The sequence below is a fragment of the Dipodomys ordii genome, unplaced genomic scaffold (genome assembly GCF_000151885.1).
Source record: "Dipodomys ordii isolate 6190 unplaced genomic scaffold, Dord_2.0 Scaffold10, whole genome shotgun sequence".
Classification (NCBI taxonomy): Eukaryota; Metazoa; Chordata; class Mammalia; order Rodentia; family Heteromyidae; genus Dipodomys; species Dipodomys ordii.
In genome coordinates this window covers 11,426,829-11,451,120 of record NW_012267226.1, presented here as the reverse complement: position 1 = coordinate 11,451,120, position 24,292 = coordinate 11,426,829, and the positions used below count along the sequence as shown (strand labels likewise).

General features: G+C 38.0%; 2 protein-coding genes across 2 annotated transcripts; one reads left to right on the top strand and one right to left on the bottom strand.

Moving 5' to 3' along the window:
- Positions 1 to 6,431: 6,431 nt before the first annotated feature.
- LOC105980587 (olfactory receptor 143-like) lies at positions 6,432 to 14,067 on the bottom strand. The gene is made up of 2 exons (XM_013009471.1): positions 13,484 to 14,067; positions 6,432 to 6,789 (listed from the first exon to the last, which is right to left on the bottom strand). Exons 1-2 carry the CDS (start codon positions 14,065 to 14,067, stop codon positions 6,432 to 6,434), a joined length of 942 nt encoding a protein of 313 aa, XP_012864925.1.
- A 4,483-nt stretch (positions 14,068 to 18,550) lies between these two features.
- Positions 18,551 to 19,483, top strand: LOC105980586 (olfactory receptor 143-like). Its single transcript, XM_013009470.1, has one exon. It carries the CDS (start codon positions 18,551 to 18,553, stop codon positions 19,481 to 19,483), a length of 933 nt encoding a protein of 310 aa, XP_012864924.1.
- Positions 19,484 to 24,292: the final 4,809 nt, after the last annotated feature.

The window sequence follows — 24,292 nt, the reverse complement described above, 5'->3', positions numbered from 1 at the left end:
GGTTAAATGGCCTCATCTATCCCAAACCCAAAGTTAAGAAATAGGAAAAAATATGTATATATATATATAATATAGAGAGAGACTATATATATATACATATACATATATATATAAATACACACACACAGCACACCAGTAAGCACTGGCTTAAAGAAGAAGCCTAAGAAAAATCTTCTGAGACAAAAGACAAGAAAAGGTATGTGGAAAATGAACTACGCAACTTGTGGGCAGGGACGGGAGGGGGAAAATGAGGGAAAGCGAAGGAAGGAGTGACAGTTTCCAAAAGAGGGATGTATGCACTATCTGAATTGTGAAGTGGTAACCCTTCTATACACCACCTTAATAAAATTATATTTTAAAAAGACAAGAAATAAGTGTTGATAGAAATTGTTTTATTAATGCATATTAATTGGGTACAAGGTTTTCATTATATTTGCATGCATTCATATAATGAATGTTGACTATTAAATTTATCTTATTTCTTTTTTATCCTCCGTCTTTATTAAATATTTTAATAGAGCTAATGATTCCATTTTCATATAATACATAGAAGTGCTTCTCTTTTTTATTGATCCTGTTTTACACTTCCTGTTTTTGCTTGTCCTAGGGCTTCAAGGGGCCTGAGAGCTGCCCCTGAGCTGCTTTTTCCTCAAGTCTCAGCACTCTACCACTTGAGCCAAGTACTTTGGCTTTTTCTGGGTAGTTTATTGGACATAGAGTCTCATGGACTTTCCCACCTGGGCTGGCTTTGAACTGTGATTCTTAGATCTCAGCCTCCTGAGTAGCTACAATTACAAGTGTGAGCCCCTGTCCCCCTATCTGTTTTACACTCTTGTCAGTCATTTTCTGGAGAAGGTATTTAGATTCCACATATGAGAGAAAACATGTATTAGTAGTTTAAAGCTGGCTTATTTTTCATAATATGAGTGAGCATCCCCAGCTCAATTCCCTGCAAATACTCTAATTTCATCTTCTTTATGGGTAAAGTATGCTCCATGGTGTGTGTGTGTGTGTGTGTGTGTGTGTGTGTGTGTGTGTGTGTGTGTGTGTGTGTGTCTATGTGTATTACATTTTCTATATCCATTAATTGGTGGACATCATTAGTTGGAGGAAATGTCTTTTGAGAACTATCTATTCAACTTATCTGCCCCTTCATCAACTGTACTATTTGTTCATTTGGTATTTGATTTTTGGACAACAAAAATAAATAACATCACTACAGTCATAAAAGGACAGATCACCCAGGTGCCAGTGACTCACACCTGTAATCCTAGCTACTCAGGAGGCTGAAATCTGAGGATCTCGGTTCAAAGCCAGCCCAGGCAAGGAGGTCTGTGAGACTCTTATTTCCAATAAACCACTTAGAAAACCAGAGGTGGCACTGTGGCTAAAGTGGTAGAGCGCTAGCCTTGAGTTGAAGAGTTGAGGGACAGCACGCAGGTCCAGAGTTCAAGCCCCACCATGGACAAAAAAAAAAAAAGGGACAGATCAAGAGGAAGAAAGAAAAAAACCTTGAAGACTAGAGTAGCCAACATCATCAACCTAAAAGATAACTATACCTGAGGGCCTCTGATCTCTCAATATTCTTTGAAAAAGTAGACTAAATGTGCAACATGAAAACATAAAATTGGCATTTGTTTACACAAGTAAACTACTGAATAAAATATCCTGAAATACTCTATATTAAAATATCCCTCTGAGAAAGATAAGAAAACTTTTCCTTTTTGTTAAATAATGTTGTAGATTAAAATGTATTTTCCTGGCTGGGGCCAAGAAATGAGTTTTGCATTCATTCTGAAGTAACTCTCAAGAAATTCTCTCTGTTTCTTCATATATATCCTTTCTTTTTTTAGTTTCCTTCAAAGATCAACAATGGGCTCATAAATAGAACTCATTATTATTAGCTCTGCAACCATATGCAAGACACAACTGTTTCTTTCCATAGGGTATAGGATAAACAGATTTATGCTAAATAGGCTACATAAAGAATGTGGTACATGGTATAATCCTTCAAGTATAATTTTCTACTAAAAATAATAAAACCCTTGACACTGACTTAGAAAAGGAAAAGGAATCCAACTTTATTAAAAAGCATCTAACTTCATGGCTTTTCTTGGATAGAGGAGACATACAAAGAGGAATTATTAAATAATATTATGCTTAGGAAGGAAAAGATATTACAGTGTGTCAGGATGGAGTTACCCAAGAATTAAGGGGGTACTCAAATCCAAGGGAGGAAAATGTGCAGCAGTATTTAATAGAATTAGAAGAAAGCATGATTTAGGAGAAATGAGGTCACAGATTATAGGAAGAAAAACTACACAAAGAAAAGACAAAGAATATAAAAGGAAGGTGACAGCTGGATGCTGGTGGCTCACGCCTGTAATCCTAGTTACTCAGGAGGCTGAGATCTGGGGATTGCAGTTCAAAGCCATCCGGGCAAGAAAGGCCATGAGACTCTTATCTCCAATAAACCACTAGAAAACCAGAAGGTGCTATGGCTTAAGTGGTAGAGTGCTAGCCTGGAGCTGAAGAGCCGAGAGATAGCGCCCAGGCCCAGAGTTCAAGCCTTACAACTGACAAAAAAAAAAGGAAGATGACAAGGAAGAGAAAAAATAAAAGGATACAACAAAGCACACAAGGACGAAGGCAGTTCACTGATCCCTCAGTCTGTGATTCTCTTCACTGCAAACTTGACATCCATGTTCCTGAGGCTATACATGAGAGGGTTCATTGTGGGTACCGCCACAGAGGAAAATTTCTCCTGGGCCTCACTTCCAGCAGATGATGTTTGATATGTGTGAGTAGCCCAGACCCATTAAACAGACCAACAGTGATTATGTGTGAACCACAAGTGCTCATGGCTTTGGACCAAGCCTTCCCTGAGGACATATGAATGACATTAAAAAAGAGATATGAGATTAAGACAATAAAACTAGAAAAAAAGATAACCATGATGACAAGCACAGAACCTACAAGCTCACTGACGAGGTGCTGCTACAGGAAAGCTGCGGGAGAGGTAAAAGTTCACACATAAAGTGGTAAATCATGTCGGAATCACAAAAGCTGAGCCTGATATGTGGAGATATAACAATGAAAATCCCCCCTTCTGTGTAACTGATACGACAATAAAAAATTAGGGGATTCAATGTTAAACATTTTCCAAAACATAAATCTGATCTCTACTGAATATACTAGGCTAATATACACCTTTCCTCAGATAAATAATTTGGAAGGAATGAGAGTGTTTTATACCAGACAGAACATGAATGTTTCTGTAAAGAATATTCTAGAATGCAGCAAGTACACTTCTAAAACCTGGAAGATTCTGTGGTACTGACTGAAGCACAGAAAGAGAGGCCAGAAATGAGCAATCAGATACCAAAAAGGGTGTTCATATTTTCCCACTTAAACTTTTGCTTCTTTTTTTAAATTTAATTTAATTTTATTTGTGAACATACTGTACAGGGGGGTTACAATTACATGGGTGGGATAATGCGTACATTTCTTACCAAGAATTGCAGCCTCTTCCTTTGTTTACCCTTCACATCCCTTCCCAGCCTCCCCCCTCCCCCCCAATCCCAATCCTTCTCCTTCCCTCTCTTCCCCCCCCCCCACCGACGTTGTAAAGCTCGTTTTGGGCATGACAACTTGTACTTCTCATTGTTGCAACAGGTCCACCTGTATCCTTAAACAACTGTTTTTTCCCCATCTCCTCCACAAGTTATACTGACATCAAATATAGTGAAAGCAGGGGTTATACTGTGGGGGAGGGACATACAAAGCAACAAAGAGATAATCTTATAAATGCGTTAGAAACACATGCATGAAAGAAAAAACATTAAAATACATATCTAAGGGTTCATTTTCCTGGCATCACATTATCTGACCTTTTCCGCTTGACTCATACATATACTAGATATTGCAAATAAGGGAAACCATGAGACCTATGTTTCTTTGGGCCTGGCTTACTTCACTTAATATAATTTTTTCCAAGTTTTTCCATTTCCTAACAAATGTGGCAATGTCATTCTTTCAAACTTTTGCTTCTTAACACTTGCCAAATATTACATGGCATTTGTTTCTACTAATAATTGTGATGGGCAAGTTAGGTCTGTGTTTCTTTTATAATATCCATTTTATTAGAGTAATTAGAACTTAAATGCATAGCAAATTGAATCCTAACTCAAAACCTACTTAAATCAATGTGATACAAAGCAGCAAAATTAATCCATAATGAGGAATAAAAGGAATATATGGAAACATACTTTTATCTTAAAAGATAGGAACAAATAAGAACTATTATCACTATGTCATACATACAGGGAAAGAAGAAAAATCTACATGTTAAGGACAGACATTAGGATATAAACAGGCACAATTCAGTCTTCTAGATATGACAAATTGGATGTCTGCAATGAAAAATACCCTAAATCCAAAAACACATAATTCCAATCCAACCATGATATATAGGAAATTCCAAATAAAGGAAATAAACAAAATAAGCTCTGAATAAGGGATAAAATTAATAACCAGCAGTACTACTCAAAGCAAAATTTGCACAGTTGAGAAGTCAGGACAGTCAAGAGAAACATAATGAAATATCACCAGTACATTCAAGTTCACTCCTAATAGAAGTCTGCAGAAGAAAAAAGATCACGGGCAGCAATGACAGAAATCTGAACAATGTATGGACATGAATAACAATGAGTTGATAGATGCTAATTGTGGCAAATATACACACAGGTATAAAGTAACAATGAAGAGAATTATACATTTAACTTTTTACATGATCCCCACTAATTTTTTCTGTATATCTAAATCAATTCTAAGATTCAAAGTTTATGTAAGAAAAGAATACAATGAATGGAACTAAGAGTAGATCAGACTTTGCAAGAAACTTGAAACATTGAAATTAAAACATTAAGAGAACTTGAAACACTGCAAAAACAACTACCAAAAAATGAAATACAGAGACAAAGCAAAGCTTCAGTAATCCATTAACATCGTTAGGCAATCAGTGAGGATGTAATGAAGCCAATAACAGATAGGTAGGAAACGAACCTTGAAGAAAAGAGTAGCTGAAGTCATCCACCTGAATGATAATTAACTACACATTGAGGGCCTTTGAATTCTTAATGTTCTTTGAGAACAAAGGTGATTGCATCTGCTATACAAGAACTTATACACTGATATTTGGAGTTGGGTTTTGAGACCTAACCACTCACTAAATACAAGTAACCACTGGATAAAATATCCCATAGCATCCTATATTATGACCTATTTTGTGCTTAAATAAAACTGTGTATTATCCATTAAACTCATAATGTATGCTTTTAAGCTTTAAAGTATAGTTTTTATTTGTGTGGCAAAATTAGAAAAATGGCATATTCATTATAAATCACATTAAAGTAAAGCTTTAGCAACAGTGTATGGCCCTAATTTCAAGCCCTGAATTGGAAAAGAGTAAGAGACAGAGACAGAGAAAGAGAGAGAGAGAGAGAGGATTTCAAGCTAGTCAAAATTTATTTCTTAGTGCATATATATGTGCAAACAAATTCATTTAAGATGCACATATGTATATGTAGTTCTTTAGGTATATATGCCTACACACACACACACACACACACACACACACACACACACACACACACATGATCAAGGGATCAGTCACAGTACCAAATATACATATACACAGTACTCCTGGGTTATATTCCCAGATAGTGGTTGTTTATTAAAAGAAATAATCAGATCTTTATTTGAAGAAAAGACTTATTGATAGGTACCAAGAGAAAAAAACATTTTACATCAAATGTGATTATTCTAGCCAGGAATATTATTGTGTAATATTAAAAATTACAAACACGATATATATAAAGTTCTCACATCAGGCAAGCCAGTCACCATTGTACATCCATTTCTGTCAAAATGTCTTTTGATAAACTCTATAAATAATTGTGGAAATTTTGACATTACCTTGTGCACAATTTTTATCATCTTTTTTCACTTTTAACAAGATTTTTAAGTAATAAATCCCTCGAAACAGGAAATGTATCTGAAAATTTGGCTTAGAAAAGGGAAAATAATATGAACTTATTAAGAAACATCCTGCTTCCCTGGGTTTTTTTGGATAGAGGAGATATATGAAGAGAAATTATTAGTTAGTACTGTGCTTAGGAAGAAAAATATATAAGCATGGTGTCTCAGGAGGAAGATACCAAGGAAATAAGTGGTATTTATGTCCAAGGAAAGAACTACACAGCTATATTTCATGAAATGAGAAGAAAGGATGATATACTAGAAATAGCGGCATAAGTTGTAACAATGAAAACTAAGAAAAGGAAAGATATGAGGAACAAAGTGAAGAGGGAGAGAAGTAAATGAAGAAGACATGACAAAGCACACAGGGACACAGACAGTTCACCCATCCCTCAGTCTGTGATTCTCTTCAGGGTTCTCTGCAGAGCAAGCTTGACATCCTTGTTTCTGAGGCTATAAATGAGAGGGTTCAATGTGGGTATCACCAGAGTATTGACCACAGAGAAAAATTTCTCCTGGGCCTCACTTCCAGCAGATGATGTTTTGATATGTGTGAGTAGTCCAGACCCATAAAACAGACCAACAGTGATTATGTGTGACCCACAAGTGCTCATAGCTTTGGACCAAGCCTTCCCTGAGGACATATGAATGACATTAAAAAGAATCAAGCCATATGAGATTAAGATAATGAGGCTGGACAAAAAAATAACTGTACTGACAACCACAGAACTCACAAGCTCATTGACATAGGTGCTGCTGCAGGAAAGCTGAAGGAGGGGGAAGATGTCACACATGTAGTGATGGATGATATTGGAATCACAGAAGCTGAGTCTGATCATACATCCTGTGTGAAGTACAGCACCAGCGAATCCCATCAAATATGAACCAAACATTAGCAGAGAACAGGTGCTAGGAGACATGAGGATCATGTACTTCAGGGGCTGACAGATGGCCACGTAGCGATCACAGGCCATGGCTGTCAGCACATAGCACTCAGAGTTGACAAAAAAGCAAAAGAAAAATAGTTGTGTCATACACCCAGAGTAGGAAATGATATTCCTCTCTGACATGAAGCCCGTTAGCAATTTAGGAGTAAAGACACACGAATAACAGAAATCAATGAAGGACAGATTACACAGAAAGAAGTACATGGGAGTGTGAAGGTTTGGGCTTAGGTAAATTAGATTCATCAAACTCAAATTCCCCGCCACTGTGATAATATAGTTCACCAAGAACAGGAAGAAGAGGGGCAGTTGGAGCTCAGGTTGGTCTGTCAATCCCGTAAGAATAAACTCCGTCACTGATGAACCATTTTCTATAGCCATTTGATTCATAGATAGGATCTGTAGGAAGGAGAAGGTGACATCAAGGAGCTTTCACCCCAGGTTTCATCCCAGAGGGAGGAATGAGCAGCTGGTTTCCTAGACATAGTTTGTCTGAAGACATTTCACAGGTTGATTCCTGAGGAATCCCCATTGCTTCCTTCCCCCACCTATGTGGATAACACTGTTAGCTTCAGGTTTGAGGAGAAATTATCAAGACAAGGATGGCTCAATTCTCACCCTTCTTCCCTTGGATGTCACACTGCTGCTGGAGTTCAAGAGCCGTTTCCACTCACTGTCCTGAGGGTGCCATGTTTCTGATTATGAAAGTAGTAAAAGCTATCATTTCAGACATTTCTCTGCCCTGCTAGATGAGGCACTCTAAGGAACATGCCATGATTTCTCTTGGAGAATTCTCCAAAATATTGTTTTTACTTTCAAGAAAGGTATAATAATTTTATGTGAGCATCTATAACATCTACTCACTCAAATGAGAAGCTATTTCATGCCTTTTATTGGAAAAACTGATCAGAAACAGAAAAAAATATTGTCTTCTTCATAATTGCCTCTGAGTTTAGCTGAGCCCCTTGTGGGTAGAAATGAATGAAACAATGTTTACATCCTGTGTCACCCACCTAAAATGAAATCTTTTGAGACACAAAGTTCTCATCAACTTGGATTCCTACCAGGAATACCTAGTCCCAAGTGTGGAGTAACATGTGATCTTTATCATTCAACTATCACACCTTTTATAGCTCTATAAGAGCAAGACCAGGGGCATAGACTCTTAGCTTAATGAACATTAGGTCATAGGTAACCTTTTTACAAAGAGAAGTTAGAACAAAGAGTTTGAAAGAATAAAATCAGGCTCTTAAGTCAGCTTGATTTTAAAATCCAATCTTTAACCTCTTCCTGGCTATGAAACTACAAACAAGAGATATAACTGTCTGCCTTGTGTTTATTTGGTTTACCTGCATACTCTTTCGTATATCAATGGAATGAAGCTCACAAAAGTGTACTGGTTCTGTGATGTACTTTCAGAGCTCAGGCCTACAATACATAAGACTCTGAGTTCAATCTCAGGACTACAAAAAAAAACAAAATAATGAAATAAAAGATCAATCTCATTCTGTTGTGGAAAGTAAATAATATTAATTCCACATTAGAACGAGGCCCTCCATGGTCTACATATTTATTGGTTTAAACCAGGGTGTCTTATTTTGGCACTATTAATATTTTAGTAAGTGTTTTGGTCTTATCTTGTGCAGTGAGTAGGGTACTTTATTCCTCAGCCTTGACTATTAGTTGCCAGTAATCCTCCAAACACACACACACACACACACACACACACACACACACACACACACACAGGATTTTTTTTCCAAAGAATGTTACCAGGCATTGTGAAATGTCCTTTGGATGGTAAAAATTTCTCTTGTTCAAGGTCAGTAAAAGACAGCCATAACACCTAGAAAGATTATTTGGCCTTTCCCTTGCCTTTCTATGTAAGAATTTGCATGATGAAACTTTGTGTGTAGTCATGACTTTCCCTGTTTGATAATAGCTGATAAGATCCTTATTCCAGAAGAGATCCTGGGCTTACCTAGAAAAGCAACAGAGAGAGGCCAAGAAAATCAGAGAAGACTGACCTTGCTAGGTTTCTCATTCACTTACTACATTACATCAGATCTTATTTTTCAAATCATTTCTTTTTTATTGTTAAAATACTGTACAGAGGGGTTACAATTACGTGGGCAAGATAATGAGTACATTTCTTATCAAGCATTGTAGCCTCCTCTTTTGTTTCCCCTTCCCATCCCCTCCCATCCTCTCCCTACCCCCTCAAATCATTTCTATGTGTCTCTCTAATTTCATCAAACCTAACCAGAAATAAAGAATTTTTCCATGTCTTTGCATTTCCATTTCTACATGCTCCTGTATTATACATTTTAAATAAATCTGATCTATATCTTGTTATTATGACTATTTTGGTACTCAAGATGGAACCAAGGGCCTCACACATGATAGGCAAAAACACTCTACCACCATTCACTTAACCTATATTATGCCAGAAGAATGTTGAGAAAGGAGTGATGGAAAATGCCTGTAAACTGAGCACTCAGGAGGTGGAAACCAAATGGTTACTAGTGTACAACCTCTACAAACTACAGAAAATGGTGAAGCCTCAAACATACAACAACAAAAGTGTCGGCATGACCCTTATGAAAGACAGAAAAGAATCATACATTTCTACTCCTGCAGTGTCAAAATCATCCCTGCTTGACAGTCTCTGGTTTATCTGCACATTCTATGCTTCTGTCTCACACCAGATAGCTGGGGACCTTCTGCTTCTGCTTCTGCTCCCTACCTCAATAGAAACCATGAGTAGGTAAAAAGAACATTTGCAATGATTCCACCACACCTTGGTGGGTTTTGCAATACTTAGCAGCAGAAGACAGTGGCAGAGGCGAGTGATGCCCTCTGCTGGCAGTGCCAGCTTTCAGTTTTGGATACTGAGCCCCTGGCAGCATTGCCCTTGAGATCAAGATTACAGTGGCACACAGTCCCAGGCTGAGGTCCAACCATGAACATCTGACTACAACAGCCTCCATGTCAGGAGCTAGGTCAAGTAAAGAGCTGGTGTCAAGCATTGCCATTCCTAGCCTCCAAGAGGAGGATACCCAGAAGGAAGAGTGACAGCTCTTCCAAGCCTTGCTGTCAGTCTCTTGCCATGCTGGCCTCAACTGTTTGACTGCCCCCCTCCACCATGAGCTACTGTCAGTTTCAAACTTACCTCTGATATTATCAGCTGTGTCACTTCTTGCTCTTTTCTTCTTGGTACTAGCTCAGACACTCTACCAATAACAAAAGCCAAAGTACTCAAGAAGGCCAGCTATGGTGGCTCATTTGTATAATCTCAGCCATCTGGAAAGTGTAGATCTGGACAATTGTAGTTTGAGAACAATCAAACAGAAAGGTAGCAGACTATTGCAACACAACAATCTGGGTGTTGTGGTGACATCTGCCATCCTGGCTATGCAGAGGGGGGGATATCAGCAGGGAGATCTGATCCCAAGTGAGCCTTGTGCAAAAAGGGATACTTTATATAAAAAAACATTTTGAAGCAAAATGGGTCAGAGAGGTGGCTCTGGTGGCAGTGGCTCCCAAGCTTAGTACAAACCCAAGGATTACCAAAAAAATGAAAATAAAAAAATAACCTAAGAAGTGGGCAAGAAAACTACTTGAAAGAAGTCATTACTGAGTCTGTCATTGGGGTGCCCTGAAACAGCCTTTTGGCTGCTCCCAAATGAGCTGAAAAACCTACTTTCACATCCAGAAAGAGGGCTGTGTACTCCAGAAGGCCACTCGGGCTAATGAAGGACTGTGTTGGCACAACTTGTAGCACTGGGCTGCCGCCAGTCATGGAGGCCACTTATGCCAATGAAGGACCAAGTTTGCACCACCAAGATATTCTGCTGAGCCAGGAGGGAAGAGAGGGGAGTCTTAGCCACTGGCATGGATGAACATGGCTTCAGTCTTCTAGAGTTCACGGAGGTGTGTGGCAGCAAAAGACTGGGACCAGCTGCTTGCACAGGTACACTCTGCCAATGGCCTATACTCCCATGCTGCAGGCTTATTAGAATAAATAGATCTTTCCTTGGGAATTCATGTCATGAACAAAATAAAAATAAAGTCCTGAAAATACATGTGATATTGTGTTCTATAGCCAGGAATATCCTTGAACCACTTAAAAAATATTTATAGAAATAATTCATAGATAAGGGAGAACACAGTACTGAGTGCAGTTTTATTGATATCAAAATAGCCCTTAAACAATCTGTCTTCCTTGCTAATGGGCTTAAGGAAACCAGGAGAAGGATCAGTCCTAATCCCATTTCAAATGTCCATAGATTCAAAACAATACAATGAAGTACACAGTACAATTGGAGGAAGGAGCAATGAATCTAGAATAAAGGTTTTTAAAAAGACTCCAATCATTGTGGAAAATTAAACATCCTTAAAATGTTCACAATTTTTATACTCCAATATCAAGTTAAACATGGTTATAAATTTTAACCCCCCCTGAAGGAAGAAACAATACGAAATTAGCTTAGAAAACAAAAAAGGAAATGACATTGTTAGAAAGTATCCAACTCCTTAGATTTCCTTGCAGGGGTAAGACACAGAAATGATCGAGTAGTATGATGTGTAGGGAGAAAAAAAACATTAGGTGAGTGCATTTGCATGGTAAAGAGAACACAAACCACATTGGAGGCACCAGAAAACTAAGGAGGAACAAGGCCAAGAAAAGTACTGCACAAAAGTGGGATTGCTGGGTCATAGGGGAGCTCTAAGTGGAGTCTTTTGAGGAACTCGAATGATCACAAAAAGACCATACTAAAGCTACCAGCACAACTGTGTTTATTGCAGCATTATTTACCATAGCTAAGATATGGAACCAATCCAGATGCTTCTTGGTAGATGAATTGATCAAGAAAATGTGGTATATATACACAATGGAATTCTATGCCTCCATCAGAAAGAATGACATTACCCCATTTGTTAGGAAATGGAAAGGCTTGGAAAAAATTATATTAAGTGAAGTAAGCCAGGCCCAAAGAAACATAGGTCCTATGGTTTCCCTTATTTGCAATAATGGGTATATGTCTGAGATAAGCAGAAATGGTCAGATAAGTTGATGTTAGGCGAAATGAACCCCAAGATAAGGACTCAAATGGTTTTTTCTTTCTTGCTATTGTTTCTAATATATTTATGATTTCTTTGTTGCTTTGTATGTCCCTCCCCCACAGTAAAACCCCTGTTTTCACTGTATTTGATGTTGGTGTAATTTGGGGAGGGGAAGGGAAAAACAAATTGTTTAAATAGGGATACAGGCGGACCCATTGCAACAATGAGATGTACAAGACATTATGCTGAAAAACGAACTTTACAACTTTGCGGTGGGGGGGACGGGGTGGGGAGATGGAAGGACAGGCATGGTAAGGGGAAACAAAGGAGGAGGCAACAATGCTTGATAAAAAATGTACTCATTCCCTTGCTCATGTAATTGTAACCCCTCTGTACTGTATTTTCACAATAAAAAAATAATAAAAAAAGTACTTTACAATACATTTCAAGAAAAGAGTGAAAAAGATATTTCAGGAGAAATCTTGCACCAAATGTGAAAAGAAAATGAAGAAAAAGACTGACACAGTGCTTGATAAATTTGTGATCTAAAGCAGTTTTCAAGTTTCCTGAAGTACGGTGTCAGAAAATCACTCCGATGATAGGAGATGGTCAGTATTGTAATAGATCAGAAGTAGAGCAACTCAATACCTTATGAAATCATGTCTATGGAGATCCACACCAACTTTGGTTGTATGTATATATGCTTACTGGTTATAGGTATGTATGCTTACTAAATAAAAAGAATTAATGGATCCCTAATCTTTTTGTGATCCCTAATCTTAACAAGAAAATGAAGAAGGCTGGGAAGGTGGCTCAGTGGTAGAGTGCTTGCCCTGCATGGATGAGGCCCTGGGTTCATTTCCTCAGCACCACATAAGCAGATAAAGACAGAAGTGGTGCTATGGCTCAAGTGGTAGCCTTGAGCTGAAGAGCTGAGGGACAGTGCCCAGGCCCAGAGTTCAGGCCTCAGGACCAACAAAAAGAAAGAAAGAAATTGAAGAAGACACAAGAGAAAAATATAAGGTAATGAAGAAGAGGAGGAAATAGATTAAAGCAGAGGTAAAGGAACAAAGTCAGCTCCACTATTCACTCACTTTGTGATTCTCTTCAGTGTTCTCTTCAGAGCAAGTTTGACATCTTTGTTTCTGAGGCTGTAAATGAGGGGATTCAGCATGGGTACTCCAAGAGTATAAGCTGCTGAGAAAAACTTCCCCTGGTCCACAGTCTTGATATGAGCAAGAATCCCACAACCATAGAAGAAGCCAACAGTGATTATATGAGAACCGCAAGTGCTCAAGGCTTTGGACCAACCCTTCCCTGAAGACATATGAAAGACATTAGAAAGAATCAAACCATATGAGATTAACATAATGAAGCTGGATAAAAAGATAACTATAGTGACAGCGAGAGAACTCACAAGCTCACTGGCATATGTGCTGCTGCAGGAGAGCTGGAGGAGGGGGAAGGTGTCACACATGTAGTGATTAATGATGTTGGAATCACAGAAGATAAGGCCAATCACACACCCTAGGTGGACCACAGCAAAGACCAACCCCATCAAGTATGAACCACACATTAGAAGAGAACAGGTCTTAGGAGACATGATGACCAAGTACATTAGGGGCTGGCAGATGGCCACATACCGATCATAGGCCATGGCTGTCAGCACGTAACATTCAGAATTGACAAGAAAGCAGAAGAAAAATATTTGCGTCATACATCCAGCATAGGAGATGATGTTCCTTTCTGACACAAAGTTCACCAGCATTTTCGGGGTAAAAACAAATGAATAGCAGAAGTCAATGAAGGACAGATTAAAGAGAAAGAAGTACATAGGAGTGTGAAGGTGTGAGTCTAAGCAGATTAGATTTATTAGGCTCAAGTTTCCCACCACAGTGATAATATAGTTGACCAAGAATAGGAAAAAGAGAGGCAGCTGGAGCTCAGATTGGTTCGTCAATCCCATAAGGATGAACTCTGTCACTGAAGAGGCATTTATCTTAGCCATTTGCTTCATGAATAAGTTTTGTAGAAACGGGTAAAGGGCATGAACAAGGGACCTTCACTTGGAGGTCCCAGAGGGTGAAGAGGAGCTGCTGATTTCTAAAACCAAGACTGTCTTAGGCCGCTTCACTGGTTGATTCTTGAGCGATCTTCCTTACCTCCTTCTCCCACCCAAGATGAATAGCTCTGCTAATCCAATGCTGAGATGAATTTGAATGTCTCTAAACATCATTTTCTCTCCTCACTTCTGTCTTCATGAAGGATAGAACTTAAAAATGAATACTTCAAGCCCCTGAATTGTAAAGCCTTGATTCAATTCTTATCTTTGTTTCTTTTAGTTTTCTCTTTCTTGCTAGACTTTAACAGCCCTTTCTCCTCCCTGTCTTTAGTGTTGGCAGATTCCTGAATAAGGAAGAATCATTAAGGCAGATTCTGAAGGCCATAACAGCCATCAGTGAAGAACTATCTCTGATCTACTAGAAGACTGGCCCTGAGGAATATGACATGATTTCTATTTGAGGATTTCTCTACAATATTGTCTTCACTTTCAAGAAGGAAAAAACAATCTTATGTATCCCTCCAACACCTCTCCCTCAAAAGAGAATCTATATCATGCTCATCACTTCTGAGACAATTGGGTGGAAGCACAAATATTTTCTCCTTCATAATTTCCTCTGAGACTGGCTGAGCCCCTTGTGGGTAGAAATTACTGAGACGATGTTTACATCCTGTGCCATTGACCTAAATTAGACCTTTGAGACAGAAAGTTCTTCTCAACTTGGAATCCAACCAAGAATGTCGAATCTCAAGACTATAGTAGCAGGTGATCTCTTTTATGACTCAGCAAGATTTATTTGACTTAAGGTATGAACTCCATGAAGAAAATCTTGGGAACAATTAATAGTTTAACAAAATGAATTCAGAAAGTTGAGACTAAAGTGTAAGGAAGTAAGGTCTAGTGGCAGGGATGGATGAATGGCAAAGGGAACAGGAGACAAACACAACAAGACTACTCAATATACATATGTGATCATGGAAACAGAAAATGTGAAATGAGTCTGAGGGTGGTGGTGGTAGGGGAGACAGGTTGGGTGTCAGGGAATGATGGATGGAGTGACTTTGATGGAGTCACTCAATCCAGAAGCATGCCACACATAGCTTGAAATGTTAAATTTTCACCCCTGTACAACCTTTTGAAGTTCAGAAAATTAAAAAAAAGAAAAGGAATCCAGAAGGAGGAAGATGAGGAGGAGATAGAGGAAGAGAAGCAAAGAGTTTAAATGACAGAAGTGCCTCACACTTGTAATCCTAGCTATTCAAGAAGCTGAGATCTGGTATCATGGTTCAAAGCCAGCAGGGCAGGGATGTCTGAGACTCTTATCTACAATTAGCCATCAAAATCTGGAAATGGAACAGTGGTTCAAATGGCAAAATACTAGCTTTTAGTAAAAATGCTCAGGGATAGAGCCCAGGCCCCAAGTTCAAGTCACAAAAAATATAGGAGCAGGCTCTCTGGATATTAAATCTGCAGAGTTAAACAAGTTTGGAGAGTTTGCGTGTGTGTACTGTCTTTTGCAAGCCTTTATTTAAAATGTTCTTTAAATCATCTTCACATTATTATACTATATCTTTGATTATAGAAACATATTTTCATTATTTAGTTGTATTCTGAACAACAATTTATCTAGTACATATTACAAATTCCAGACTGAAGTTGCCTATTAATACTTTCTGGATAATAACGTTTTCCTGTTGATGAAATTAATATTCTTTTTATGCTTTTCAGTTTAGTGCTTTCTAGAATATCTCTATGAAATCTCAACCTATACATGCTTTATGCTATCTGCTTCTAGAAGATACAGTTTATTTAAGCTTTCTGTATATGGTTTTAGTCCCTTTTATAGAAATATTGTTGCATGTTGTGAGACACAGGTCAAGATGTATTTCTTTCTTTCTGGTTACACAGTATTTCCTGCATAAATTACTTAAGATATTTTCCTTTTCCACTTGAACTACTTTTTGCTTATTAAAAACTCCGAATGGCTGCTTAACAAACTGATTCTGAATCTCCAGTTCCATTTGATGCATTTGTATATATTTATCACAAAAGTCATCTGTTCTGAATACTGTATCATTAAGGTCATTTTACAACCATTTGTTAGAAGTCATGTCTGTCATTTTAGAACTCCTAGACAATGAAGGAGACATATCAGCTGGGACTTGGAGTGAGAGAGGAGGAGGTGACAATGGTGCATTAGTTGTCTGGGTGGTGATAAAAGTCGAAGGAAATGAGATGAGAAGAGAGGCACAGGGAAATCAGAAGAAAAGCTGACCTTCCCTTATGTCCACTAAGCTTTGAACACAAAGTACGTATGGTGTGGAGCGATCTATGAGGCTGATATACCAGAAGTCCATGTAGTCCAGAAACCAGAGACTGACAAACACAAATAATTTTTCCGCTAAAAGGTAGGGAAGGTGTACTATTACTCTTTATCATCCTATAATTCCTTGCTAAGACTCTTATAACAAAATGCAGATTAATAAGAGTAAAAAATTAAGAGATGCAGTTATTCAAAACATTTTCATAACACAGGAGGAAGACAAAAACAAAAACCAAGGTAGAACTATTTTATGGTAAGTTTTAATGAAGAATAAATGTAGAAATAATATTGGACAAGAAGATGTCATATAATATACTAGACTGAAAGGAAAAATGTATCAAGGGGCTTCTCCTTAGTAGAGATCAAGATATTAGGATCTTAGTTGATCTTAGGGTCCGCTGTCATACAGGGAAGATCAGAGATTCCATTATGTGCATAGCTTATGCAGAAAAGTGGAAAGAAGTTTACAAAATCAATAGGTTTCATGACTGGTTTAGGCGAGAGTGCTTCTAGTTTCTATGACCTTCCATAAAGAATTCTTAGCTCCTATGACCTGCCTTTGGGATTTAAGGAGAGAACTATCATTGACCTTTAGATGAAAGAACGCAGCATGCTAACCATCATACATTGGCATATCACCCCAGGATCACACCAAAATCTATAAAGATATCTGGAAAAAAAAACTTATGATGGTCCAAACTAGCAGGGATTTTTTTTTGGGGGGGAGAGTAACAGGATAGTATCATTACCTGATGAGTAGAGTCTAGGGGTACTGTGCATTCTATTCTAAACAGACTATACACAAAAAAAACTCATCCATATGCCAGTAGTGCTGATGTTGAGAAATGCTGTTTAGAACAAGGTGAGATGTGCAAGTTATTAACACCTGTCATCTAGGTTCAGTGCAGCTCAGTTCTAATATTTTATGAGTCATTTCTGGGTCATTAATTTTTTTTTACCACAACTCTGTCAGAATTTCATGGCTATCAATTTACTGATCATACACAGTTACATGTTCATTAAAATATAAATAAATAATAGTTAGAAAAGTCATATTTCTTCTGAAGAGTTATGTAGTCAGGAAGTCCAAAAGTCTGGATTTAAACTCAGAATGACTTGAGGGTCTCATCCTATTCTTTCAATTTGCTTGTTATAACACATTTTCTCAGTGTTAAACCATGATAAAATATTTTACAATGCAATCCCAGAAACTTACTGAAGGAATTTACTAGAAAGGACAACTGATTGTGTTCATGGACTTCCCCTTTGTAGAGCTAAGGCATGAAGAGTAGAGTGACTGGAACCACAGCTACCTGTTTTGGTAACAATACATCCCCTGTGAGAATCTATAAATTGAGCAGACAACTTCAATTCTCCAATGGTCCAATGTTAAGTCTATGACATAGAACGTAAACATGCAGTCAGTAATTTCTAAACTCAAGGGGCTCAGTAACCTCAGAAGAAATTATCAAAGAGAATAATTTTTGTGCTTCTCATAATAAATTATCCCAGAAGTATGAGGCATAAAAGAAACTCTCATATAAGTGAGGTAATAGTCTAGAGATTCATATATGTTTTCTTCTTCTTCTTCATGCTATTTTTCTTTGTACTCTGAAAAAAGTTCTGAAGAAATCATTAAGTGGAAATTATGGCACATTACCGAGTGCTCACTTCTAGCAGATGACTGTCACCTGATACAATCACCTGGAACTCAGATGCTAATACAAAGCAGGAAGGAAAGTCGTTTGCAGTCCATCCACCAAGAATATAATGGTGAACATTTGAATCAGCTTTGGCTCAATAATTTCCTATCAACTCCAAGTTATATATAAATTTGGAGTTCCAAGAGAATGCCATTATTTATTGCTCTTTTCAGCTGTAATCACTGCAGAGTAAAGCAAAGGAAAGAAATAATATCTAAACATATCAAAGGTACGATCTCCATCTAATGACCAGAGACACACATCAGTGGGTGGGAGAGGAAGGAAATGGAGTTTTTTCAGCAATCAGTACACAAAGTCTGATCCTTTTAGATGTCTTGCTGACTATCTTTGGACAACCCTGAGTCTGGACACCTGAATCTGTACGCCTGTGAGGCATCTCCCTGTGAAGAAGATGGCTATGGAAAATGACTCTTCAGTGACAGAGTTTGTTCTTATGGGATTGACAGACCAACCTGAGCTTCAAATGCCCCTCTTTGTCCTGTTTCTAGTAAACCATATAATCACTGTGGTGGGAAATTTGAGCCTAATGAACCTAATTTGCATTAACTCACACCTTCACACCCCCATGTACTTCTTTCTCTTTAATCTGTCATTCATTGATTTCTGCTATTCCCTTGTGTTTACTCCTAAAATGCTGGTTGGCTTTGTGTCGGAGAGGAACATCATCTCCTATGCTGGATGCATAACTCAGCTATTTTTCTTCTGCTTTTTTGTCAACTCTGAGTCCTATGTGCTGACAGCCATGGCTTATGATCGCTACATGGCCATCTGTCAGCCTCTGCAGTACACAGTCATCATGTCCCCTAGGACCTGTTCTCTGCTGATATTTGGCACATACTTCATGGGGTTTGCTTCAGCCATGCTCCACACAGGGTGTATGATCAGGCTCAGCTTTTGTGATTTCAACGTCATCAATCACTACATGTGTGACATCTTCCCTCTCCTCCGGCTCTCCTGCAGCAGCACCTTTGCCAATGAGCTTGTAAGTTCTGTCGTGATAGGTACAGCTATTATGCTTTGCAGCCTCATTATCTTAATTTCATATGGCTTTATTCTTTTTAATGTCATTCATATGTCATCAGGTAAGGGCTGGTCCAAAGCCATGAGTACTTGTGGTTCTCACATAATCACTGTTGGCTTATTTTATGGCTTTGGGATACTTGCTTATGTCAAACCAAAATCGAATGAATCTGTGGGCCAGGGCAAGTTTTTCTCAGTATTTTATACTCTTGTGGTACCCATGATAAATCCCCTCATTTATAGCCTTAGGAACAAGGATGTCAAACTTGCTCTGAAGAGAACCTTAAAGAGAATCACAGAGTAAGAGAACCGTTGGGCTGCCTTATTCCTTTCACTAATGTTCTGCCTTCATCTCTCTTTCTGCCTCTGCTCATTATTTTTCTGCTTTTGTTCTTCTCTGCATCTTTCTTCCTATCCCTGGGAAACATTTATAATACAAGATTTCTTCTTTTCTCAAACTATCCTGTAATTTTGTAGGCTTCTTTTGATATCGAAATCGAACATCGGTTCCCAGGTAACTTCTACCTGCTTTTTATTCCCTATAGAAGATAGAGATCATTTACTGGTAATTTTTTCCTGTATAACAATAACACTGCCTATTATTTTTTCTTATGTATGCAACAGGAATGTCAAGGGGTTGAGTATTTTTGATCATTTCCTTTATTTCTTCCATTGCTGAGGCAATTTTTAAAGTTATTGCTGTTTCAACAGCTTGATTGATTAAATTGTAAAGGATGATTTCAAAATTGTAATATGACAAAGTAGAATTTTTAGAGGAATCTGTCTGTAATTGTTGTTTGGCTTGTGTTTTTAATTTTTCATTTGTAGTAGAACTGGGTACTTGAATTCCTGTTCTAGTCTTCTGGATGTATGTAAACGAATCACATCTGCCACTCAGCCTATCTTTTCAAATATTATTTTCAGTCATAAAAACACGTTATACTGGTTATTTGATCATAAACAGTACTAAGACTATGGTAATTTTTGTCCATATATCTGTGAATTGTATCAGTGTGTAAAATTTACAAAGTGGTATCCTTAACTATAGATCAAAATGTTATATATGTAATATTAATATTCTGTCTCTTCAGTTGCATAGTAGATATTTTGAAAATAAAAGTTTATTTTCTGACATCCCCTTAAGGTTCCTCTGTACATCACTTTTACAATAACAGTAAATTTTAATTTTTTATTATCTTTAAGTGGTTGTACAAAGAAGTTCCCATTTTACAAAACAGTATATGAACACAAGGTGTCTGACAACATTGTCACCCATCGCTCCTAACCAACCCCTTCTCTTGCTTTTCTTTTTTTAATTGAGATTAGGTGATTACATAAATTTCACATATTTCACAGTATTGTGGAATAATGATACTTAGTTAAAGTCACCAACATAGTTTAACCATCACAATGCACATTGTCATTATCATGGTCTATAAAGTTTGTGAATTCTATGAGCTTTGACAATACAATTATTTCTTCCACATCAGGTGATATGTACATTTCTTTCCTTTTGCTTAGTGTAAGCTGTTCCCTTTTTCCCTCTCATTCCTCCCTTCCCATCGCTGTCTTTAGGTTGCTTAGTTCATTTTCATCTATGTCCAGCACAGCTGATGTGCCCCTCTGCTGTATTACAATAACAGTAATTTTTTAAAAAAGTTTATTGTCTATCTTTAAAAGCTCTAAGGTCTGAGGATGTAGCTCAATACTAGAGCACATTCCTAGCATGTTCAAAGTCCTTGGCTAAATCCTCATTATTCTATAACATACGTTATAAAGAAAATGATAATATGTGGTATGAGTTATGACTAATTTGTACACATTGCATCAATATATAAAATTTAATTTTTGGACGTGGTACTGTGGCTCAAGTGGTAGAGCACTTGCCTTGAGCTGGAGAGCTGAGGGATAGCGCCCAAGCCCAGAGTTTAAGCCCCACGATCCACAAAATAAACCCCCCCCAAAATTAATTTTCCTCATGTTTATCTTAGAAGAATAATTTGACTTGGTCTTTAAAAACATGATATACATTTTTAAAACAAAGTCTGTTGTATGTAGGTCTCCCATCCTGTTCTCTGAGTGAGGAAATATTTATGTCATTTTCTTCAGGACACAGAACTAATTATATGCATTCTATTTGGGGGTAGTTATTGTGCATCCTTTGAAGAAAAGAAAGGAAAGAAAAATTCTGAAGGAAATAAGAAAACTGTAAGAGAGATATTCAGAAATAGTTCAAAAGTTGGAATTATATAGAAATGACAGCACTAGCCAAGATACCTTTACCACAGAGATGAGATGATATTTAAAGTAAGAAAGTAATTTTAAGTAATCCTCAAGGAAATTTTAGGCTGGAGGATAGAGGAAAGGAAAACAGAAGGGTATTGTAACTTCAATAAGGCTCATCTAAATCAGCAAAGTAAAAGAAAAAATAAAATCTACATTTTCTACATTTTCCTGTATGTTAAAGATTAGGCATCAATTCTATACATTCTATACATCCTATACATTCTATACATTCTATACATCCATTCTATACATTCTACTTTTGCAAGCAAGCCTTCCCTTTATTCCTGTCCTCCTCTCTCAAATATTTGTCATTTTCACTCTGTTTCATAATTGTTGTTTGTAGCCAATGTGACTCAAGGTAAGTGTTTCATGATTTCTTATATCCAAATCTTCATCAGAAAATACCCTGACTCCTCTAGGGATGATGAACTCTTATCTACTCATGCTACTAGTAGCTAGATAATTTGTTCTAAGATTGGCCCTTTACTTTTACCTAGTAACTGTTACAGAGAAACAAAGCCTTTAAGAGATTTCTTAGTCTCAAACAGTTGATTTAACCAAGTCTTTAGTTCCCAAATAATAAAATGCTGAAGACCCTGCACAAGTCATATTTTAAAGTAAATACACCACCACTCTTTATGATGAGATACAATTAGGTGTCCCATCTTGATATGTTTGTAGTAGTCAATGTTTCTCTGGGATGCTGAGATGGAATAGTTTAGTTCAAAGATTCTGAATATACATGTCCCTCCCTCCCTCCCTCCCTTCCTCCCTTCCTGCCTTCTTCCCTTCCTTCCTTCTTCCTTCCTTCCTTCTTTTTTTTTTGTCAGTCATGGGGTTTGAACTCAGGGACTGGGCACTCTCCTTGACTTCTTTTGCTCAAGGCTAGCACTCTACCACTTTAAAGCACAGCACCACTTCCTGTTTTCTGGTGGTTAACTGGATATGAGTCTAACAGACTTTCCTGCCTGGGCTGGCTTTGAACCCCAATCTTCAGATCTCAGCCTCCCTGAGTAGCTAGGATTACAGGCATGAGCCACCAGCATCTGACTCACTATTTCTTTAGTAGCCTACACTTATTAGGTATTATATACCATCTGGAGTAACTACAAAGAGTTATTCATAATAAATGTGAGAAGATTTTGCTCTAGAAAATGTTCTAATGATGTACAGTATACATCTCTGTTGACACATTGTAACCAGAGAGCAATATTTCATTATCATCATAATATTTTTTTATTTTTATTCTTGGAATTGAGCCTAGGACTTTGCACATGCATATGAATATGATGATGCATATGACGCATATGAATAAAGATGAAGACAAGGCTGGGCATCAGTGGCTCATGCTTGTAATCTTAGCTACTCAGGAGGCTGAGATCTGAGGATTGCTGTTCAAAGCCAGCCCCAACAGGAAAGTCTATGAAACTCATCTCCAATACACCACCAGAAAACTGGAAGTGGCGCTGTGGCTCAAGTGGTAGAGTGCCTGCCTTGAGCTGAAGAGTGCAGGGATAGCGCCCAGGCCCAGAATTCAAGCCCCACGAGCGACAAAAAGAAAAAAAAAGAAAAACAAAATGAAGACATCGTTTTCTAACACTGTCATGGTCAACTGAATGGCAATGTGTCACAGGGAACATATGACAAGCATGAATAGATACAGTTGAAATCTGAATTGGTTGCTCTGAGGAATCTGTGCTTAGGAATAGGTCTGGAGAGGTCAACAGTGAGGTCAACAGCATCACCTGAGAAAGGGAGTAAAATGTGACACCCAGCCCTGAGAAAAGATGATCCCTGAGGGGAAGGAGAAAGCTTAGAGTCAATCCCCAATTGCCACATGAAATCTATGACAACAGAGGACCCTGAGGAGAGTCATAATATAAAACTCACAAAGTGGAAGAACGGCAAGGTTTCTTTTTAAAAACTGTTTACCAGAAGTAGGGAGAAATAGCAGAGAAGGGAAGGTGAACACCCATTGACAAGCAGAGAGGGAAGGTGAACACCCATTGACAAGCAGAGAAGGGAAGGTGAACACCCATTGACAAGCAGAGAAGGGAAGGTGAACACCCATTGACAAGCAGAGAAGGGAAGGTGAACACCCATTGACAAGCAGAGAAGGGAAGGTGAACACCCATTGACAAGCAAGTGGTAGGGCAAACAGCCTTGTCCTTGTTCCGGGTGAGGTGGGGAATCCAGTTTAAACTTTTCCTAGAAAAGTGGTCATATCGGTCGGAAACATTTAGTGGATGGGCTGTGAGGATCAGGACCAGAATACATCAGGAATATCTCTGTAAATTAGTTACTGGAAGAAATCAATAGTCATCTACAAAAATTAGTAGCTAAATGATTAATGCAATTTCAGGAGCTATAGTAATTTAGACAAGAAATACACGGATTAAGATAACATATCTACATGAGCAATTATGTGAACTGCTTGAGCTGAGCAAGACAGGTCAATTAAGTAATTCTTTTTTTAATTTTTTTCTTTTTTTATTGCGAAAATACTGTACAGAGGGGTTACAATTACATGGGCAAGATAGAGAGTACATTTCTTATCAAGCATTGTAGCCTCCTCCTTTGTTTACCCTTCTCATCCCTTCCCATCCTCCCTCCCCCCCACCCAATCCTCCCCCCCCAAAGTTGTAAAGTTCGTTTTTGGCATGACAACTTGTACTTCTCATTGTTGCAACAGGTCCACCTGTATCCTTACTTAAACGACTTGTTTTTCCCCTTCCCCTCCACAAATTATACCAACATCAAATACAGTGAAAGCAGGGGTTATACTGTGGGGGAGGGACATATAAAGCAACAAAGAAATAATCTTATA

Excerpts from the sequence above, each read along its gene's own strand:
- LOC105980587 (XM_013009471.1), bottom strand. The coding sequence starts at position 14,067 with ATGAAGCAAATGGCTAAGATAAATGCCTCTTCAGTGACAGAGTTCATC. Across the intron at positions 6,790-13,483 it reads CAGCTCTCCTGCAGCAGCAC|CTATGTCAATGAGCTTGTGA; the intron begins ATATGCCAGTGA and ends CTGCAGCAGCAC.
- LOC105980586 (XM_013009470.1), top strand. The coding sequence starts at position 18,551 with ATGGCTATGGAAAATGACTCTTCAGTGACAGAGTTTGTTCTTATGGGA.